This window comes from Scomber scombrus, chromosome 8 (assembly GCF_963691925.1).
Source record: "Scomber scombrus chromosome 8, fScoSco1.1, whole genome shotgun sequence".
Lineage (NCBI taxonomy): Eukaryota > Metazoa > Chordata > Actinopteri > Scombriformes > Scombridae > Scomber > Scomber scombrus.
Window position 1 is genome coordinate 7,839,693 of NC_084977.1, and position 19,253 is coordinate 7,858,945.

General features: G+C 39.9%; 4 protein-coding genes across 5 annotated transcripts; 2 read left to right on the top strand and 2 right to left on the bottom strand.

Moving 5' to 3' along the window:
* The first annotated feature begins 2,316 nt into the window (after window positions 1-2,316).
* On the top strand, window positions 2,317-5,287 carry si:dkey-66a8.7 (PI-PLC X domain-containing protein 1). The gene is made up of 6 exons (XM_062424058.1): window positions 2,317-2,723; window positions 3,123-3,259; window positions 4,112-4,240; window positions 4,325-4,480; window positions 4,563-4,746; window positions 4,887-5,287. Exons 1-6 carry the CDS (start codon window positions 2,642-2,644, stop codon window positions 5,147-5,149), a joined length of 951 nt encoding a protein of 316 aa, XP_062280042.1. The 5' UTR covers window positions 2,317-2,641; the 3' UTR covers window positions 5,150-5,287.
* A 115-nt stretch (window positions 5,288-5,402) lies between these two features.
* On the bottom strand, window positions 5,403-9,366 carry gtpbp6 (GTP binding protein 6 (putative)). Of its 2 annotated transcripts, XM_062424057.1 has the most exons (10): window positions 8,692-9,366; window positions 8,475-8,612; window positions 8,325-8,395; window positions 8,118-8,248; window positions 7,949-8,019; window positions 6,868-7,026; window positions 6,575-6,783; window positions 6,328-6,476; window positions 5,774-5,926; window positions 5,403-5,695 (listed from the first exon to the last, which is right to left on the bottom strand). In XM_062424057.1, the coding sequence occupies exons 1-10, from the start codon at window positions 9,089-9,091 to the stop codon at window positions 5,569-5,571; spliced, it is 1,608 nt and encodes a 535-aa protein (XP_062280041.1). In that variant the 5' UTR covers window positions 9,092-9,366; the 3' UTR covers window positions 5,403-5,568. The 2 variants fall into 2 exon arrangements, with proteins under 2 accessions (XP_062280041.1, XP_062280040.1); XM_062424056.1 differs by having other exon boundaries at window positions 6,575-7,026.
* Window positions 9,367-11,239: 1,873 nt separating this feature from the next.
* LOC133984745 (uncharacterized) lies at window positions 11,240-14,442 on the top strand. Its single transcript, XM_062424207.1, has 5 exons — window positions 11,240-11,303; window positions 11,413-11,736; window positions 12,773-13,054; window positions 13,144-13,320; window positions 14,369-14,442. Exons 1-5 carry the CDS (start codon window positions 11,240-11,242, stop codon window positions 14,440-14,442), a joined length of 921 nt encoding a protein of 306 aa, XP_062280191.1.
* A 337-nt stretch (window positions 14,443-14,779) lies between these two features.
* Window positions 14,780-19,243, bottom strand: nit2 (nitrilase family, member 2). Its single transcript, XM_062424026.1, has 10 exons — window positions 19,153-19,243; window positions 18,842-18,960; window positions 18,312-18,432; window positions 17,397-17,485; window positions 17,192-17,285; window positions 17,028-17,102; window positions 16,870-16,948; window positions 16,060-16,158; window positions 15,792-15,847; window positions 14,780-15,382 (listed from the first exon to the last, which is right to left on the bottom strand). The coding sequence occupies exons 1-10, from the start codon at window positions 19,178-19,180 to the stop codon at window positions 15,282-15,284; spliced, it is 861 nt and encodes a 286-aa protein (XP_062280010.1). The 5' UTR covers window positions 19,181-19,243; the 3' UTR covers window positions 14,780-15,281.
* Window positions 19,244-19,253: the final 10 nt, after the last annotated feature.

Below are 19,253 nucleotides of genomic sequence, written 5' to 3' on the forward strand. Positions count from 1 at the left end.
ATAATGCTGCACCACTGTGCCTGTGGAGATCCGCTTTTCCAATAAACATTTTAAAGGAAATAAATCGCATTTTATTCACTGATCATTCAGAAGTATGAATGCAAATAAAAATGTTTGATTTACATAAAAGAAGTGACAGTTTGTGTTACCTTGCAAAAAACATAATGCTGCAGTTGTTAATTAGCAAAGAATGTAAAAGACTATTTTAAATGTAAGCTGTTAGTACATTATTAGTCAAATGCATTAAAGGGATATACTGGTTAAACTGGAGACTGTTCATGTCAACGGTTCTGTTAAAGTCACCATGACAGCCAACATGGTGACAAACAGGGAAATGAGAGTGTAACATAAGAGCCACAAAACAGATTTCTTCTCCTTGTCACTTTTTTTATAAGATGTGAAAATGACCTTTTAAAAAGGCCTTTGTTCAGATTGTTCAGTGTATATATGTTTCTACTGTTAGTTTGCAGTTTAAAGCCTCGCACAGGGTAAACACAACTCCTAAATTGTGCATTTCAATTTTCTGAAGGCTTGTACGGCGGTTGAATTCCCTCCCTGCCAGGATTTTAAAAAGTTTTCTACAACAGTCGAGTCCTGCTTAAAACTTGGTCACAAATGTGATTATGACACTAACCAGTTTTTATTTGTATAGTTGAGTTCATGCTATAAATGTTTTTTGTTCCATTTGGTTTTACTTGTCTGTTATTTGTTTGTGTGTTGTCATGGAGGGATGTTTTTCTTGTTTTATTCCTATATGCACTGATATGAGGTTTTTGAGCCATCGACGCCCATCAGGGGACTGCTGTTGGAAACGAGCTTCTACTATGTACACATGTACAATACATGAAACACTGCTTCTACTACTGTCACCATTCTCTGTAGCTTTCTCTTACAAATAAACTAATTAACGTAAAACTAAAGAGTGTGCATGCTGTTGACATAATTGTGATTTTTTTTCAGATTGATTTGTTTAATTGTTGCACTTAGAAAACCCTTAAGGAATGTATTACATTTAAATTATGTAATTACAATCTAAAAAGTTTAAATAAAAGGTACTGTTGGAAAAAATATACATACAATATACATATTACAGATTTAATGACGAAATTAATACATATTTCATTTTGTCTTACACTCTTAAATGCAGTTTCCTTTATACCCACAGGTCAATTTAATAATCTCAATAATTAAAGGAAGTCTGACCCACAGAGTTACTGGAGCTCTCATTGGTTGGCATTTGCTTCCAGTGTTGTGGGAAAAGGGGAAAAAGAAGAATTTTATGACGGTGGGCATGATTTAAATTTTTTTCCCCTAAATTGCAGTAATCAATAATAATTAACCACTTAAACGTTTATAGTAATACCAGCAGCTCTGTCCAGCCTAAATTCATTAAAGAGAATGATGAGGTTTTGAATGTCTGGATTTTTATTCATACTGTCTTCATTTAATCAGGGATTTTGTTTTGTTGTTTCTCTACTTCCTGTCAGCAGCTACTTTCTCTGTGAGATGGCTGATTGATATGTTGATGAGTTAGAGCTAGGAAAGGTTGCCTGCTTTTGTGATGATGGAGTATTTAAATAAACTTCACATCAGCACTTTGTCCTGACTCATTTAAAACACAAAAAGAATATTCAGCATTTTTTAATTCAGAAATTGATGACCCAACAAGAACATATAGATTTAGCAGTTTAAAAAAACGTTTTTCTAAAAGACCATTTGTGGCAAGAATGAAAGAAAACAGCATTAATATCACTTTTAACAGTTTCCTCTGCACATGATGAAGCATTTATTGATACAAAGATTTTATTAATGACATAAAATCACATGAACATAACAGGAAAAAATAAACCATCCAGCACATAACCAAGGAAACAATTCAATATAAATGAAACAAAACTATATACATGATACATAGACTACTGCCATATTTTCACATGATCTTAAGGCCTTTTTTACACTGTAGTTTTCTTATAGATTTAAAATAAATCAGGTTGCAAAATGTATTGAAGATGGTTTTGTCTAGACAACTCTAGGTAACCCTGTATTTGCGAAGCTATCGCGAGATTTTGTTCGCGTTGTTTCTTATTGTGTTTGTTATTCCAAAAAAATGGTTTTATGATGTATCAAAGCTGTGGATATCGTTTGGTTATGTTTAGGCACAAAAACACTTGATTAAGGTTGGGAAAAGATCTTGTTTTTTATTATAACACACAACTCTCGCGAGATTTTTCTCACCCAGATTGCTACACACTCGCCCCTCCTCCTCTGACATGTCACAGCAGTCAGCTGGGCTGTTAGGTGAAGCAGGTAGTCTGTTGTGAGAGTGGATCAGGTGTCAGGGAAGTTTACCTGATGTTGACTTTTTCCACACAAAGGATAAACTTACCCTTACCTCTCAAGACGTGAATGCGCACCTCTAACTGCTAAACAATGTAGTTGTTTTTCTTCGGAGGGAGCGCACTGCAGCTGAATCAGGAAACAGTCAGTCCCCCCTCCCTCATTTGTAAATCAATTCGTGGTCGATCTTTTAAAGGAATTGGTTAAAGGAAGTGGTATTGATCATATGATGACTTGACACGAACAGACTTCTCAGATCTCCAAGTCCAGTTTTCGGTGGGTCTCTTGCAGGTCTGGGACAGACATGGATCACAGCTGCCAGGACTGGATGTCATCTCTACCCGAGCAGCTGTGGGACATCCCGCTGACAGACCTGGCCATACCTGGTAACTTTTCTCTTCTCTGTGTTTGTACTGGGAATACAACTAATCTATTCATAAAACTATTAATCGTATACAGCAAAGAGGAGCACAGATCACCCAGTATAAATACTATAGAACAATCATACTCTCAACTAATTATATACTGTTTAATTGTGTTTCTTAAATGTGAATATTTGCAGGTTTTCTGGGTCTTTTATGATAGTAAAGTGAGTATCTCTAGGTTTTGGACTGTTTAAATAGGTACTGTGGCTTTTGAGGAAGAAAAAAAAAAGTGAAACAATAAGGTCCTTCAGAGGAATGAGTGTGAATGGTTTTGCATGTTACCCTTGTGGAAAATTAAACTAGTTCTCCCAGTTCAGAGCGATGACAGCATTGAAATCCTTCATGTTCTTGTTGATGCAGGGAGCCATGATGCCATGAGCTACTGTCTGGATATAAACTCTCCTTTGGTCAGATCTGAATCGGACTTCTTCAGACTGCTGGATGGACTTTTCTACTGCTTTACAAGACCTGCCATTTTTAAATGGGCTACAACACAGGTATGTGTGGTGTAAAAGTGTCAACGCCACCAGTTGTATCTCTGTTGTGGTGTCAGGTGACCACAAAGCTTGAAATGCCAAATTCAATATCCAAATACAGCCAGCCCCCTAAAGCTAGACTTGTGTGTACAGACTGTAATTGATCCACATTGTCCTGATTTTCCTGTATGTTTTGTTGCATCTGTTTGGGGCGGGACAATTGACATGTTTATCATTGTAATTGGTTCAAAGGGTTTGTTGACATCACATTATTCCCAGCCTTAGCACAGGGATAAGGAGACAGGGGGATAAGATGATGAATGTGGTGGATAAAATGTAAAAAGTAAAGTAAATTAAATTATTAAAACAAGGACCCAACAAACCTGATTGGATATTGATTACTGATTTTCTGCATTAACTGATTTATTCAGCTACTGGAAGACAGCAGGGAAAAGCTGTAAAGCCAATTGTCAGCAAAATTGACTTATTTACACAACCAGCAATTATCAAGCAACATTATAAATCATTTAGAGTCAAGTTTCTGTTCACCCCACACATGTATGTATCCAATATTCACTCTCCTTTGAGCTCTGTTTTGGTCTCCTCCTGTGACTCCAGAGGACAATATCTGCCTCTTTAGCTGCTAAATGCTCCACTATGTTCACGAGCTGGTTGCGGCTCAGGGTCAGGTGATAATTATCTGTGGAGTTTCATCACTTTGTGCAATACCTTTGACATACACAGTCATTTGATCCATTGTTAAGATAATGATCTAACTATTAATACATTTTTAATTACATTGATGTAACATATCTAATTTTCATATAACATACTTGCATATGTAGTATACAAACATATATATCTTCCTCTCAGGATAAAATCATTGAGGAGCAGCTTTCGATGGGGATCCGGTTCTTTGATCTCCGCATTGCACACAAGCCTCACGACTCCTCAGACGACCTGTATTTCACACACGTCATATACACACATTTAACTGTCTTGGTGAGTATAACCATCAGTTTGGGCTTTTGGGGAATATGCATGTATTGTTTATGCACCCTCACGTCTGGTACCTGTCATTTACAGGAAACACTGTCGTCTGTTGCCACCTGGCTGGAGTCCCACCCGAAGGAGATTGTTATCCTTGCTTGCAGCCATTTGGAGGGAATCGACGACGCACTCCACGAATCCTTCATTTTCTCTCTTAAGAAGCTGTTCGGCTCTAAACTCTGCCCCCGGAAGGTTAGTGTCCTACTCCTTCTCCAGCTGATTTACTTTCTAAAAACAACTGTGTGCCTGACACAGCCTAAACTGCCTCACACAGGAGTCAGTCCTGACCTTGAGGAGTCTGTGGGCGTCTGGTTACCAGGTCCTGCTGTCCTATGACTCCCAGCATGCAGCGAGACATCAGGAGCTCTGGCCAGCCATCCCTTACTGGTGGGCCAATAAGCACACAGCAGAAGAAGTGATCAGTTACCTGGAGTGGAACAAAGACTTTGGGCGTCCAGGTGAGATTAATTTACACTCTCCTTCTCTGACATTCACTGCACTGACTTGGTAGCAGAGTGCAGAATATGAGAGACATCTTTGACGTGTGTGTATTGGAGCATTTTCTTGAATACACTACTTATTAATGAGTTTTTTCCAGAGGGCTTCTTCGTCTCTGGCCTGAATCTGACAGCCGCCAAGAGTTACATCACCATGAACCCGAAAGAATCCCTGCGGACGCTGACGTTCAATAACTGGGAGTGTTTGAGGAAATGGCTGGAGAAGCAGATACCCGGGTCGGACCCTAAGAGCCTCAACATCATTGCAGGAGACTTTGTGGGTCCAGTTCCACTCTGCTCTCTGGTCATTGGACTGAACCAAAAACTTGTCCGAAACACAGACCGTCAGATTAAACAGCGTTAATAGCTAGCATTTCATTGAATGGGAACTGATATATATGTATACCTCATCTCCACTTTTCTATATTTCTGCCACTTTTCATATCTACCTTAAAATCTTTAACTGAAAAGAGATCTGTATTTACAAATCTGAGTGTCTGTATTTCTTATGCTAATTAAGTTTTTTTTTAACCCAAAAACATCCTGCATACCTGTCTGATACAGCTGTAAAGTGCAATTTATATATGTTTACAAGAATGTACACGATTCCTTTCAAAAACTGTATATTCTTATATTTTAATATACTCTTTGGTACATACAGAGTCTTTTATTCACAGTGTGTTTGCTGTAGTTTGTGTGTGTGTGTGTGTCTGGTGTGAATCAGTCATTTATTTGGAGCTTCGGTGATGCAGCACAAAAAGGTTTCCTCTCCTCCCGGCGCCGTTATCTCCCCACGAACAGCTTCTTGTAACGTCCATAAGCAGCCGTGCTGATGATGACGTTGACGACGGCCGAGCCCTCATCTGCATTCACCTGCACGTCCTGAACGGTGGCCTCTTTGTACAGCCAACTGCGGAGGAAGACGCACGTTTAACTACGGATGCTCCGTTGTTCTAAATGTGAAAACGCAGAGAGAGAAACGGCTCACCTTAACTGAGGAGTGCTGAGGTCTATTTCGAGGTCTAAAATGTGTTTTCCCGTCGAGTTCACGATGTCTTTCTCCACTGCTGCCTTCAGCTCATCCAGACCTCGCTCTTCCAAAGCAGATATGGACATTGTGTTGGGCTCTGCGGGCTGATAGCTGAAAGGGACGCCAAAACATTTGATGAGATTATAATTTAATGTCTGGTTCCTGGAACAGTATAAACATGCCTAAAATCCTGTTATCTAAGTTCAAATCATTATATTGCTTTGTGTACAGTTAAATAAGGTATTTTATAACATAAATTCAGTTGTATAAGTAAAATGATGTGTTTCTGTGATGCAACTTTATGTGCAGAGGTTCAACCTGACATACAATGTTCTAGATCTTATGTATGCTAGTCAACAGATGCCTGTATTTCCCATTTTTTCCTCTATGGATTAACGTGATCTTATTTTTCAACCTAAATAGATTCTAAAATATCTTTTAAAGTCTTTGAACATCAGTACCATGATGAAACTGGCAGGTAACCTACAGTATAACAGGATGTTTGCTCTTACTCGTCAACGAGGTCGATTTTATTGTGGACCTCGATCATGGAGTTCATCAGCCTGTCGGGGATTTGTAGGTTCTTCAAAACATTTAGTACGTTCACCTTCTGATTGACCGTCTCTGGGTGGCTGATGTCTCTCACGTGAATCAACAGATCCTGGAAGGTGCCAGAAAACCAGATACCAGCTGCATTACAACACTGAAACTTGGAAAAATAAGTTATGATCATCTTTGATAAGTGTGCTAGCTACATACAGAGTGTTTAATATCTTCCAAGGTGGCAGAAAAGGAGTCGATGAGCTGGTGGGGAAGCTGGGACAGGAAGCCGATGGTGTCCACGTACAACACGGTCATGCGACTGGGTAACTGGCCGGCATGGACGGTGACATCCAGGGTGGCAAACAGCTGATTTCTGGGCTGTAGACCGCTGTCACCAGTCAGTGCTTTGATCAAAGTCGTTTTTCCTGAAATAAGGGAAATAAATAGTGTCATCAAACTATAAATATGGCTAATATCAAGACTCTGTGTGTGTGTTTCCAGCCTCTCACCACAGTTTGTGTATCCCAGCACAGAGACGGTGGGGAATTCTTTGTGTTTGCGCTGAGATCGCAGCAGGTGTCTCTTCTTCCGCAGCTTTTCCAGCACTGAGCGGATCTTCATCTCTCGCTCCTTCAACAGTCTCTGCTGGAACTCCATCAGCGTCTCACCTGTAAGGACCAAACCGAAGCTAGGTTCCAGCAGGGAAGCTTAAAGGACAAGTTCACAGTTTTTCAAGTCTGTCTGTAATAACAGTAAGGAGCCCAAATGAATACTGATAGGTTTTTCTTGCTGTAATCATTCCTCCTGTTCACACTGACCATCAGAAGATCCCTACATGATACATTTCTAATGTAAATGATGGAGGACAAAGGCTACCGTCTGTGTAGAAATGTATTTAAAAGTTGATCTGAAGCTAAGCATTTGTGATCTGATGAATATGAACTGAAAAGTGTGTGATTAAATATACCACACTTTGATTATTTTAAAAATGCAGTAAGAAAAGCAACTGAACAGTATTGAAATGACCTGTGGGGATCTCTGTTTAAAGCAACTGAACAGTATGACCTCTGTTTTCAGAACAGCTCCAAAGATTAGAAGCCGGGTGCAACTGAGACAAAACGAAGAAGCTGCACAACAATAATAATTGGCGCCAAGGAGATAAGATGAAGTTGTTTTGAGAGAAAGATGATTGGATGAATCCACCTGGCCTTAGGGGGGGGGGAGTGGGTTGTCACTTTCCCACGGACATCAGCAGTATTTTGGGTATAGAAAGAAGACACTTATCTTGAATCATTGTATCAATTCTGCATAGACGCTGTCTGTGTGTATTTTGGTTCCGGGATTAGCTGACGGCAAAAAAAAGAAAAAGATTCCTGGAGATTTTTGAGACTGAACACTTTGTGAACAACTGATCAGATCGATTGTTTTGACTCAACAACCTCCATCACTTATATTGAAGGCACATATGAAGGAGATCTTTTAATAGCCAGTATGAACAGGAGGAATGATTATAGTGAGGAAAAAACCTCTTTCAATGTTCATATAGGCACCTGACGGTTTTACACTGTAGTTAACCACTCATGATATTACCTGAACCTCCGATGTATCTCGACTTTCCCCCCTGCTGATCCAAGTTTGCAATTTCATTTTTCACACGAGACCTGAAACCAGTATTGTGGATTAGTAGGAATCATTTTTGGTGTCAGATTTGACCAAAGAAAAGTGGTTGAAATTATAAAATGTAATCAATAATTACAACCTTAATAAGGGAATCTCTGCCAGTGAGATCTGTAACTTGGCTTCTTTAGTTCTGGCGTTGCAGCGGAAGATGTGGAGGACCACTGAGTATCTGTCAAACACTTTCACCCCCCAGGCTTCCTCAAGCTCCCTCTGAAAATATAAAAAAAGTGTCAGTGGATGACACATTTCTGTACGTGGACATGAAGCGACTTTTACACAAGCTCACCTCAGACAAAGGGTACAGGCGCTCCACATTGACAAAAACAGCTGTTATTCCTGATGTTTGCCTGATTTTCTCTGCAGTAGAAACATATAATGAGTCACATTAAGACGTACATGTGCAGATTCACAGGTGGAAACTGAGAGGGGATCATACCTGTGAGAAACTCAAAATTGCCTTTTCCAAAAATCCTCTTTTTCTGCGGCGTCTTGGTGGAGAGGATGATCTGATCCACCACTTTCCAGTTGTCTAATGTATTCACAAGCCCCACAGCCTCGGCCATCATCAGCTCAGCTGCAAAGCAAGGCGTAAAACGATTGAAACAACACCTCTATGACTCACACTCCTCATATATGAATAACAATGTGATTACCGGTGGTCAGATACTGCTTCCTGCTTCCCCACTTGACATCAGGGTGAACAATGAAGACCCTGTGGTGGCCTTCTATTCCTGTGGGAACCTGCTGCTGGAAGAGCTCCTCCACCTCACTGTCCTCGATGAAATCTTCATCCTCATCCTCCTCCTCCGTCTCCTCCATCGTGGATCCAAAACGTTGCTGTCCACCTTTGAGGTCATCATCTGTGTTCTTGAGAGTGCGTGCAGATAATGTGAAGGCTCTGGTGTGCAGGGTGGCGACAGCTCTCAGGCGGTGTTGGTGACAGGTGATGGCCGAGGCTGCGTGCTGACAGGTGAGGGGGGGTCTGCATTGTGCTGATGATGCAGTTTTCTGCAGGAAGGGGAACCACGAATGGATCCTCCTCAGTGTGGTCATGTTGTTTCGGGAAGCTCTGTCTGATTGGTGTCATCTGGACCGCGGTTAAATGTCAGTGTCACCTCTGATCAGACAGTATAGGAACTAACACATGTGACAGTGAGGCTGCAGGTCACCATGAGCACCGTCTTCTTCTTCTCCAGCCTGACACTCTCACACTGCTACTGTAGCGATTTCACTCTATAAATACACTCACATATAAAGTCTAGCTATTTAAACATTAAGTTATATTATCTATTTAATTACACGAGCTTCCATAGTTGTGGGCTGCAGGGTTTTTTAAGGTGTTTTTTTTTGCCCCGAGTGTGACTTTCAGGCAGCGGGTTTTCCCATTGTGTATACCTTTGTTGCAAATTGAGGGGACAATGTTAGTCATATGCTTTTAGATAAAGGCTAACAGTGTGTGAAATTGGCCCCTGAGTGTAGTTTGTGTTTGCTTGTAAATCCTACTGGAGGTTTTTTAAGCACGATTTGGCGGAAGCAGCTGCCTGGAAGACTAAACTCAGGGCAAAATGACAAACCAAAACGCACTCCGTTGTTGTAGTCTTTCCTGTTTACGTCACTTCCGCTGTTTCACATATTTATTAAAAACACTTTACTGACAAATAATTAACACGAAACTGAAGCTAGTGTAAAATGCATGAATTGTTCTGATATAAATGTACAAAACAGAGTTTATAAATGAAATGTCTGTGTGTCACATGTTACAGCCGCCTGCTGGACATCACACTTAATCTGCTTTTACATTTATATATGTAATATTCACTCTGAGTTTATGTTCAAACTGCTTCATATTCTAGTTTAAAGTATCCTAGTAGCTTTATTTTATTAGCACAGTCAGAATTTGTATTTATATGAATGTTGACAGGAATATTTTCATGCTTTTGGTCCGTTTTAGATTGTTTTTCACGTATAGGTTTATTTCTGCGGATTAAATGCTTTTTATTTTATTTTAGTAAACTGTTAGTCAGAATTAGTTTCAGCAATTTTACTTTAAGCATTACTAAAGCTTGGATCCCAGAGATTTCTTTAGTAATTTATTGGATACAAAGTTCAAATATTCACAGTAACTGGTAATATGCCAGATACAATCATATAATTCATATGAAGTAAGATGTGAAGTAAATAAATAGTGAACAAACAATGATATTATGTAATACAGAAAACAATTGTGTTGAGATTAAGCGTCTTGTAAAAGTTTCAGTATTAACTTACTTCAAATTATTTTCTAAGGAGCGTTACTGACTTTTTAGGTTTAGTAATATGTCTGAAGGATTTTAGAAATACGTTATACAGTTGTTTTTAAATGCTAAAATTAAATACATGAGGAGATTTGTCAAATTTACATTTATGTAAATAATATTTTGCCAGTAAACCCCTACAAGCAATTCAGTCTTTAGTTCTGCATTACAATTTTAAAACAGTGTTGCTGTCATGGAAATATCTGAACACAAAAATATAAGTATGTTTAAAAAAGAACGAAAGAATAGAGTCAACATTTTATTTCAATTTGATCAGAAAATGCAAATATTGGGCTTCAGTCGATATTAAACTTCTGGTGACGTGGATATCATTTGTTAAAATCTTTAAAGCTTTTGGTACAGCATGAAAACTTCAATATGTGGTTGTTATATTGACAACATCCTTATTTTGAAATTGATCCTATCCTACAGATTGTTTTGATTCTTGAACCGCAGCCAGGCGCCTACATCACTGAGGTGTGTGTGTGTAGCCTATGTGTGTGTATGTGTGTTAGGGGGGTGGGTGTGTAGGTGACATAAAAAGAAGTCAAACAGGTCGGACAGATTTGCACAATGACTCACAAGTAGAACTAATCAGATGGAAACTAAGCAGGCTGCCGTTTTAAGTCCATTCTGTATGTAAATGTTTTATTCTAAGAGGCGTCAGCGTTGCTACCAGGTACGGCACAACAAGCCGCAACATGACTGATAATGAATTCCTTCAGAGTGAATAAAGGTGAGCTGTGACCGGGACTTGTTAAAGGGAACGAGCCGAGGACGAGGAGGGGAGGATTCAGATCTGCATATGAATCAATAATGGACCTGATTTTGTTTTCCAGATTAAAGAGTTAATTATCTTTGGAGTCTTTTTTGCGTCTTGAGTGCGCAAACTTGCCCTCAGTGGGCGATGGCGGTGGATCTGTGGCGGACGGGACTGCTGCTCAGCTTCCTGACTCTGTGCGCTTGTCTGGGTGAGATGACTTTGTCTGATCATGCAGATCACATACTGAGATCACTTATTACACTTAAACTCCCTGCTGATTTACATGTGCTTGTGCTTTTTCACGTCTTTCCTTACAGAGGAGGAGTGCGTCCTTGGCATAGTGGGACGGTCGGTCTCACTTCCCTGCGTTTACTCTGAATTATTAACCTTCGTGAATATTTCCATTGAGTGGAGGAGAGGCAGTGAAGTGGTGCTCAAATCAAAGTGGAGAGAGGACGGAAATGTGGAGATATGCAGCACTAACAGCCTCATCATCTCAGCTGATGCTCCCCTGACTGGAAACTTCTCTCTGAAGCTGCCCACAGTTGACCCCAAAGAGGACAAAACTTATTATAGTCTGTTCGTCACATCACAGGGGAATCACAGTGCTCCTCTGTGCACCGTTTGTCTCAAGACAGCAGGTAAGTGTCAAACACACAGGCTGTTATCAGGAGATTGTTTGAAGATAGCCTCCAGACACTTATTAAGATATATAGAAATACCCTGCTTGGAACAAATGGGCGTATTTAGGAGTTGATAAAATCAAGGGTCAAGCCCAGAGCACCCAGGGGTGGGGACAATTTTTTACATGCGCAGGATGTCATTTTACTGCGTTGTGTGACTACTGCAAACATTAGTTGTAGTAATAGTGATTTAAACATTCAGGGCTGCAGCCCCCTAGCCACCCCCTACCTCCACCCCTGCACTGGAGGCCTCAAGTTCCCACATCACACTTGTGTAAATTGAATACTGGATCATGATTGGCTTCAAAACTGTTGGTGATGTCACAAATCATGGCCATGCCCGTACCCTAAAATCAGATTTTCAATGAGCTCAGAGACACTTTCCACTTTCTGCAGATGAAATCAATAAATCATTTAGACTTTATCTGTATAGAACTTTTCATACATAGTCATTTAAGACAAAGTGCTTTGCATAGTAAGAAAGAAAATGAAAGAAAAAAACAAACAAACAAACAAACAAAAGAAGAAATAAATGACTCAGTAAAATCAGGAACTGCAGAAACTCTCATGAATCTGCAATGAGGAAACACCAGTTATAGGATAAAAATGTAAAAAGTCCCAATAGCTAGATAAAATAGAAAATAATAAAGGATTAATGAAATCTAATAAATCCATAATTAGATAAAGTCACTATTAAATAAGTGGGGGAAACTAGAAAGTGAGAGTGAAAACAAACTCTGCACATGCATCATTCTGCACAGTGTTAGTTAGATAAGTCTTTATTGTCATTGCACAATCATACCAAGTACAATAGTACAACGAAATTGGACTACTGTCCCCGCCGGTGCAAACAAGCAAGTTCAATCAATCACATATAAATTAAAATGAATACAAAAGCTCAAATATCCAACTGTAAGAACAAAAAGAAAAACACATTATTGAGTGGAGGGGGACTTTAACGGTACTAACTCCTCTCTTTGATGACTGTTTGCAGCCAGTTTCAGCTCCCCATTGTTGCTGAGAGAAGAAGCTCAGGGCGATGAGACTGTCTTCTTGTGTCACTCCAGCGGTGGTTTTCCTGCACCAGCTGTTTACTGGTTCATCAACGACACGCACGAGCCCCCCGAGGGCTCAGTGAAGACCCAGGCGTCATCACTCCCGCACTCCCGTCTCTACAACGTCACCAGCCACCTGACGGCCAACATTTCCAAAGAATCCAGGGTGTCGTGCATCATAGAGAACATGTACATGAAGGAAACTTTGTCGTCCACCAGCTGTGAGTGATTCATTCAGTGTATCAGGCTTTAAAAAGCACCGGCGGGTCAACTCCGGGTCACTAATGTCTGGTTCTTTGTCGGAGCTCAGATGGAGTGCGAGGCAGCCCGGTGGTGAGACGAGCGTCAGAAGCCATGTGGATGTTCAGCACGGCTCTCTGCGTGGTGGTCGGGGTCATGGTGGTGGCAGGAGTGTTCTATCAGATCCACCTGGACAGGGTTAGTAAGAAGAAGAAGAAGCAATACCAGCACAGCCGTCCAGGCAGAGGTAAGCACCTGCAGTGTCACAGTGTAAGAAATACAATCAAGACTTTGTTTAGATCAGTTTATTATGATACAGAGACTCCACTTCTCAAATATAAAACCACACAAATCTGGTTTCTCCCCTGTGTCACAACTTTAAGCTACAGATTTTCCACCAGTTATAAAGTTTAAGCCTTTTGGTTTGGTATATTTGACACAATTCTTTATTAATCATCCTCAGCTCTTCTGAATCAACAGTCAATCTTTTTCTTTCTTATTCTCTCGTAAAAGCAAGAGGCTAATACTGATATATTACATACTGGGATAAAAGTGCTGTCCTAAACATCAAAATGTGACATTTTAAGAAGAATAAACAAAGTCTCTCGTTTAATAGAAGTTGGTGACGTCTTTTGAAGTCACTTGCACCTTGAAATTTAGAATCTGCATTTTACACTATTGCAATATGTCACAGGATCTGGTGTATATGGGGCCTCAACTAATGGTTCTTTTCATTTTCAATTGATCTGTTGATTATTTTCTCAATTAATCGATTAGTTGTTTGGTTGTTAAAATGAATGAAAGAAGCTGGAACATAACATATCTGGTGACCCCTGACCTTTTGCAATCCTCCACAAAATCACACCCAGTTTTTTTTCCACCAGGTGGTACTATTGATATCATCTTGTCACATCCTTTTGTAGAATGTATTATCATGTTATCCAAAACACAAACTATACTGACACTCGGTGTGATCAGAGCAGTAACTTATGAATAACATTAAGCAAATCAGCCCATATAACCTGTTTTATTTAAATGGTTGCACACAAGTCACTGTCAGTTACTGAGAGACTCCCACAGGAGAATAATCATCCCACACCTGTACACACAGACTGGGTGGAGAATCATCTATTTAAGATCAATGTTGTTAGAGGTAGAACAGGAACTCAACTGCTTCACCTTAGCAGAAACTATTCATTGTCCCTAGTGATTTAAAATGTATCCTATCAAGAACACCTGGTAGACATTGTAATGTGTTGTGATTTTGCTCTTACTGAAATATTTGTCATCATCAGGACACAGAAGGAGAGAGCCAGACACAGAGGAAACTGAGGCGATGAAGTTGGGGCCAAAGGAGACCGATGTGTAACTTTTTATGTTACGTACAGTGATGAATCCTCATAAACTGGCAGGTTTCAGCCTGAATAACAGAGCACTGATTTGTAAATATATAAATATATATATATATATGTGTGTGTTGTGGTTGACTACTTAAATATTCTGTCTTGAGCTGCATTTTTTCTAAACAGACCATGTAGATAATAAGTAAAAGAAAGATGTAAATTAAGCTGGCGACACGTTTCATCTTCATCTCTTCACTTTCATAAATAAGCTTTACTGTTGGACACTCCCTCTGTTTTCTTACAGGGTGGAGTCGTGGTGTTTTAAGGTTTAATAAAAGATACCAAAACCAAAACCTTGACTGTTTTATTTCACTTTCTGTTTTATTGATTTCACTTTGTGTAAATGTGTTCATCTTTTCCCATCAGGACAGAAAATATCCTGAAAAAATAAGACAAAATAATTATCAGTCTCTATTGAGATGAATATGATTTCAGTTTTTTTTCTTCTTTTTTGGGCAAACCAACTGTTCATTTACCAATAATCTGAAACAGATAAAAATAAGAGGTACATTTTCACATTAGACAAGCTGTGACCAGAAATGGCAAACAGTTATTTCTTTACCAAAATTCTCGTCAATTTTCTACTAATCGACTAATCATTTCAGCACTAGACATCACACAGATGCAATGGAGGCTCTATCCAAAAAAGCGAGCAGTGTGTTTGTGTTCCAGTCATGCTGGCATCAACATATGTCTCTCATTTGCATCTCTCATTTCCACAATTAAGAGTCTGGTGCTTCTGGTGCAGGAAGAGAAGACGACGTGGCATCAGAGTGAATGGACTCCGTTTCTCTGTGTGCGGACTTCAGCTCGATCCTTCCTGCACGGTCTTGACTGTGTAGAGGTCGCTCCGACGCTGAACTGTGATGGGGATCTGCTGCCGGATGTCGGCTAAATACTGCAGGTCTGGTGACAGGAGGACACAGAGAGAGGCGGTTAACCCAAGTGACACAATGATATGAGTGTGTAGTGCAAAATATACAGAGGGTGAACGCAATAACAGCAACCTGCGTGCAGTGTAATGCAATCCAATACAAATACCCTGCATGAATGGCCTTTGTGAAGCAGACTGTGAGAGAAACGCTCCTATTTTAGTCATTTTTAGGCATGATTTTGCATTGCTGTTACACTTTATTACTGTATTATACCACAGAGTAGAAATAAAAACCTCCTCTGTGAAGCTCATAATGTTCAGTTATTATAGAGACTGTGCAAATGTACCATCATCATCATCAAAAACACGTGATAAAACTGGTGTGACTGCATGTTTGGCAGTTTTAGTGTGAATAGAAGTCTGCAGAGAGAAGCCACTCACCGATATCAGCGTATATTACAGCCTCCTCTGCTCCAGCCTTGGAGACAACTTCTCCCCTGCATCAACAGAATGAAGAAAAAAAAAACCTGAAATCTGCACAATTTACACCTTAAATATTCACAGACATCACAGTTCAAGATGTGGTTTGGTTATTATTGGAAAACCAGAGCTTAGAAGACACACACAGACACACACATAGACACACACACAGACACACACACAGACACACACACACACACAAGGTGCTCAGATGAATCCTGGTTCTTACCATGGGTTTACAACAGTGCTGTGACCCCAGGCCACATAAGAGGCAGTTTCATCTCTGGCAGGTGATGCTGTGGCCACGTATACCTGGTTATCAAGCGCCCTGCATGAGAGACAGGAAGAGTACACACACTGATGATTTATACCAATTGATAGGATATTTAATTACAGCCTAAATATCTCTGGTTCAAGACTCCCATGAAGCACTTCTAGTGGATTGTAACAACCAAAAACAATCATGAGGACGCCCTTGTAATATGGCTTTGAATGCTATATAAATATAAAAATATAAATGATTGAGTGTTATTTATGTCAACCTTATCTTGGATGATAATAATAATACTACTAATAATAATCTTTATTTAATGAGCACATTTCAAAACTCACATTACAAAGTGTATGGAGAAGAGATTTGGAAGAGTTCTGCCACTGATTTTCTTAAATATAACAAGATTCATCTTTATGTTATCTACATGTTTCTATGCAGTATTAAATGTATTAGTATAAACTAAACTAAATGCTGTTATTGGCATGTGAGTAAAATAATATCAGCAGTTTATATGATAGAATAGTTTAACTTTCAACTTGGAACGTTTCATCTTTAATGGAAGATGGAAGATTTGGTCACTTTATTAAACTCCAGTCATACTTCATGATGGAGGACAGATCTCAAGTTTTATAGTTTTAAATTACAAGTGAGCTGACTCAACCCTGTCAGATGATACAGTGTCTGCTGTTAGATATTTTTTCAACAGCAAATGTTGCACAACACACAAAATATTTAAGAAGATTTTGAACATGGACTCAGCCTGACCTCCCCCTCTGCAGGAGCTCCCAGTGGGCCGGACCAGTGGTCATGTTGAAGGCTCCGGGGTAGACCAGCAGCTGACAGCCTGAGAGCAGAAAGGAAAACATGATCCACTATCTTACACAGCATTTAAAAACAGACAAACAGAAACTTCAGCTACTTACCTTTCCTGCTGTAGAGCTGTGCGAGCTCTGCGAACCTCATGTCGTAGCAGATCCCTACGCCTACTTTACAGAACGCTGTGAGACAGAGAGAGTGAAAACAGATCAACGTGATGCTCGTCCAGCTGCAGGGACACAAAACACAGGAGTCAGGAGACGACGCTTACGGGTTTCAAACATTGACAAATTGTCGCCTGGGCTCAGTGTTTCCGACTCCTGGAAGCGGATTTTCCCGGGAACGTCGATGTCAAAGAGGTGAATCTTGAAGAAAGAGAAACACGTAGATGTGGGTATAATGGTGATCAAATATGAAACTAAACTGCTTTCACTAATGAGGTCGTTAAATACACACAAACAGCAAACAACCAATACCTTCCTGTGTTTCAGAATCAGCTCTCCATCAGGGCCGAACACTGTACAGCTGTTATACAACTTCCCACCGTCCTCCTCTGGGATGGATCCTGGTCAACAAGAGGACAACAAGCAGGAAAAGCAATTAATAACATTTAACGATGCCTGAATGCATTTACAGGACTCTTCATGCTTCATGATGTTAGTTACAGTAAGACAGTAAAAATGTGTGTGGTTAAAAAGTTGGTTACACATTACCAGAGCAAAGTTTGATTAATGAAGGTTGTTAACACTGGTGGTTTTTAATGCTTCATCTTTCAATTTTCACACATATACTCATTTATGTGGTTTGCTCGTTTGTTCAATTGCTATTAAAACGTATCTTAAAATGTATCTAATAAATGACATAGAAGGAAGAGTACAACTTGTTTTAAATCTGTTAGTGCCAGTTAAACAGCAAGAGTCATGTTAACTATTAAAAAGTCTGTTAGCTTTAACTCGGAGCATACACAAACACCTGATGCACAGGGTTGATATTCTAGATGAGGAGAGAAAAACTGGTGTGATGCAACATTGTTCTACATTTATTCACAGGAAGTACATATTTATTATCTACAATTATACTTGATTGCCAAGTTCAAGACCATTCAAGTAAAAGACTACACCTTGTTAACTAGAGAAAAAAAATGTACGTTTTCTTAAGATAATGAGATAATTAACCTGTTAGTACAAGAAATATAATACACTTTTAATTCAATTCAAAGTAATGTTGTAAAACATGGCCATAAAATAGTACTGTATATTGAATATATCCAGGAGATATTTGAATATATTGAATAAGTTAGAGGTAGCAATGGAAATAAACTAAAATGTCAATTTACAGTGCAGAAAAATAATTGTTGTTATCTCTTTCTGCAGCAACAGCAGCCTCCTCACCTCCCACTAGATACACCTTGTTCTCCTTCGCTACCTCTGACAGCACCTGTGTGGACTCTCCTGGGATCCTCTCAGCATACGAAGCGAAGAAGCCGGTTCCATATGGAGAATTGAAGCATTCCTGTGTTAGTGATAAACCATCATTTGACTCAGACTCATGCATTGATACCTTTAAGTCAGAATTTTGACTTCTTTTACATGTTGATCCAAGTTGTTGGGTTACGACTGCGTGTTAAAAGTACTCCAAAGTGTGTGGGGTGTGTGTTTGGTGCAGAGGCATGAGCACAATTCCTGGTAGAGATACCTCCACCTGCTCAGATGTGTTTGCCTGTGGGAAGCCGGTGAGGGATCATGCCTTTAAGTTGGACTTGCCATTTCAAAATATGAAATGAAATTGCAAAGGGACTGCTACTGACTTCTACAACTACATCAAGCTGATAATGTTTGTTTACTTCTACTTTGACTTCTAATAGAGTATTTTCACACTACTGATCATTACTGATCAATACAGGGTCAGAGTATTTCCTCACCGGCAGCAGCACCACCTTGCTGCCCTCTCCTGCAGCCTGCTGAACAAGCCTCCGGGCCCGGCTCAGGTTATCCGCCTTCACGCTGGTCACCTGCAGCTGCACCACGGCCAGACGGAACTCTGAACAGACAGGAGAGCCTCAGAGTAAGTTTGGCTTTACTACAACTTTAAAACAGTGTCAACAACAGTGAGAGCAGGCAGGGTCAATACACCAGCTGATACTATTAAACTGTACATGTACTCAATTGGCGACATATTCATTAAAATACTTTATACATGCATGAAGCTCACAGAGGAGATGTTAATACTTACTGGACATTGCTTTAGTTAAGTTAGACATGAATGCAACACAGTGCGGTTTGCTGTCACACAGAGCAAAGCAAAGGTCACGTGACTGCGGCTGGCTCTCCGGT

What these genes read in the sequence shown, in the direction of transcription:
- LOC133984745 (XM_062424207.1), top strand. Translation starts at nt 11,240, where the DNA reads ATGGCGGTGGATCTGTGGCGGACGGGACTGCTGCTCAGCTTCCTGACT. An exon ending in GACTCTGTGCGCTTGTCTGG is followed by an intron (nt 11,304 to 11,412) that starts GTGAGATGACTT and finishes CTTTCCTTACAG; the next exon opens with AGGAGGAGTGCGTCCTTGGC. An exon ending in GCACAGCCGTCCAGGCAGAG is followed by an intron (nt 13,321 to 14,368) that starts GTAAGCACCTGC and finishes TGTCATCATCAG; the next exon opens with GACACAGAAGGAGAGAGCCA.
- gtpbp6 (XM_062424056.1), bottom strand. Translation starts at nt 9,091, where the DNA reads ATGACCACACTGAGGAGGATCCATTCGTGGTTCCCCTTCCTGCAGAAA. An exon ending in GCCTGTACCCTTTGTCTGAG is followed by an intron (nt 8,249 to 8,324) that starts GTGAGCTTGTGT and finishes TTATATTTTCAG; the next exon opens with AGGGAGCTTGAGGAAGCCTG. An exon ending in GAGATACATCGGAGGTTCAG is followed by an intron (nt 7,027 to 7,948) that starts GTAATATCATGA and finishes TGGTCCTTACAG; the next exon opens with GTGAGACGCTGATGGAGTTC.
- nit2 (XM_062424026.1), bottom strand. Translation starts at nt 19,180, where the DNA reads ATGTCTAACTTAACTAAAGCAATGTCCA. An exon ending in AGCACTGTTGTAAACCCATG is followed by an intron (nt 15,848 to 16,059) that starts GTAAGAACCAGG and finishes CTGTTGATGCAG; the next exon opens with GGGAGAAGTTGTCTCCAAGG. An exon ending in TGTAATATACGCTGATATCG is followed by an intron (nt 15,383 to 15,791) that starts GTGAGTGGCTTC and finishes TCCTGTCACCAG; the next exon opens with ACCTGCAGTATTTAGCCGAC.
- si:dkey-66a8.7 (XM_062424058.1), top strand. Translation starts at nt 2,642, where the DNA reads ATGGATCACAGCTGCCAGGACTGGATGTCATCTCTACCCGAGCAGCTG. An exon ending in CTAAACTCTGCCCCCGGAAG is followed by an intron (nt 4,481 to 4,562) that starts GTTAGTGTCCTA and finishes TGCCTCACACAG; the next exon opens with GAGTCAGTCCTGACCTTGAG. An exon ending in CAAAGACTTTGGGCGTCCAG is followed by an intron (nt 4,747 to 4,886) that starts GTGAGATTAATT and finishes AGTTTTTTCCAG; the next exon opens with AGGGCTTCTTCGTCTCTGGC.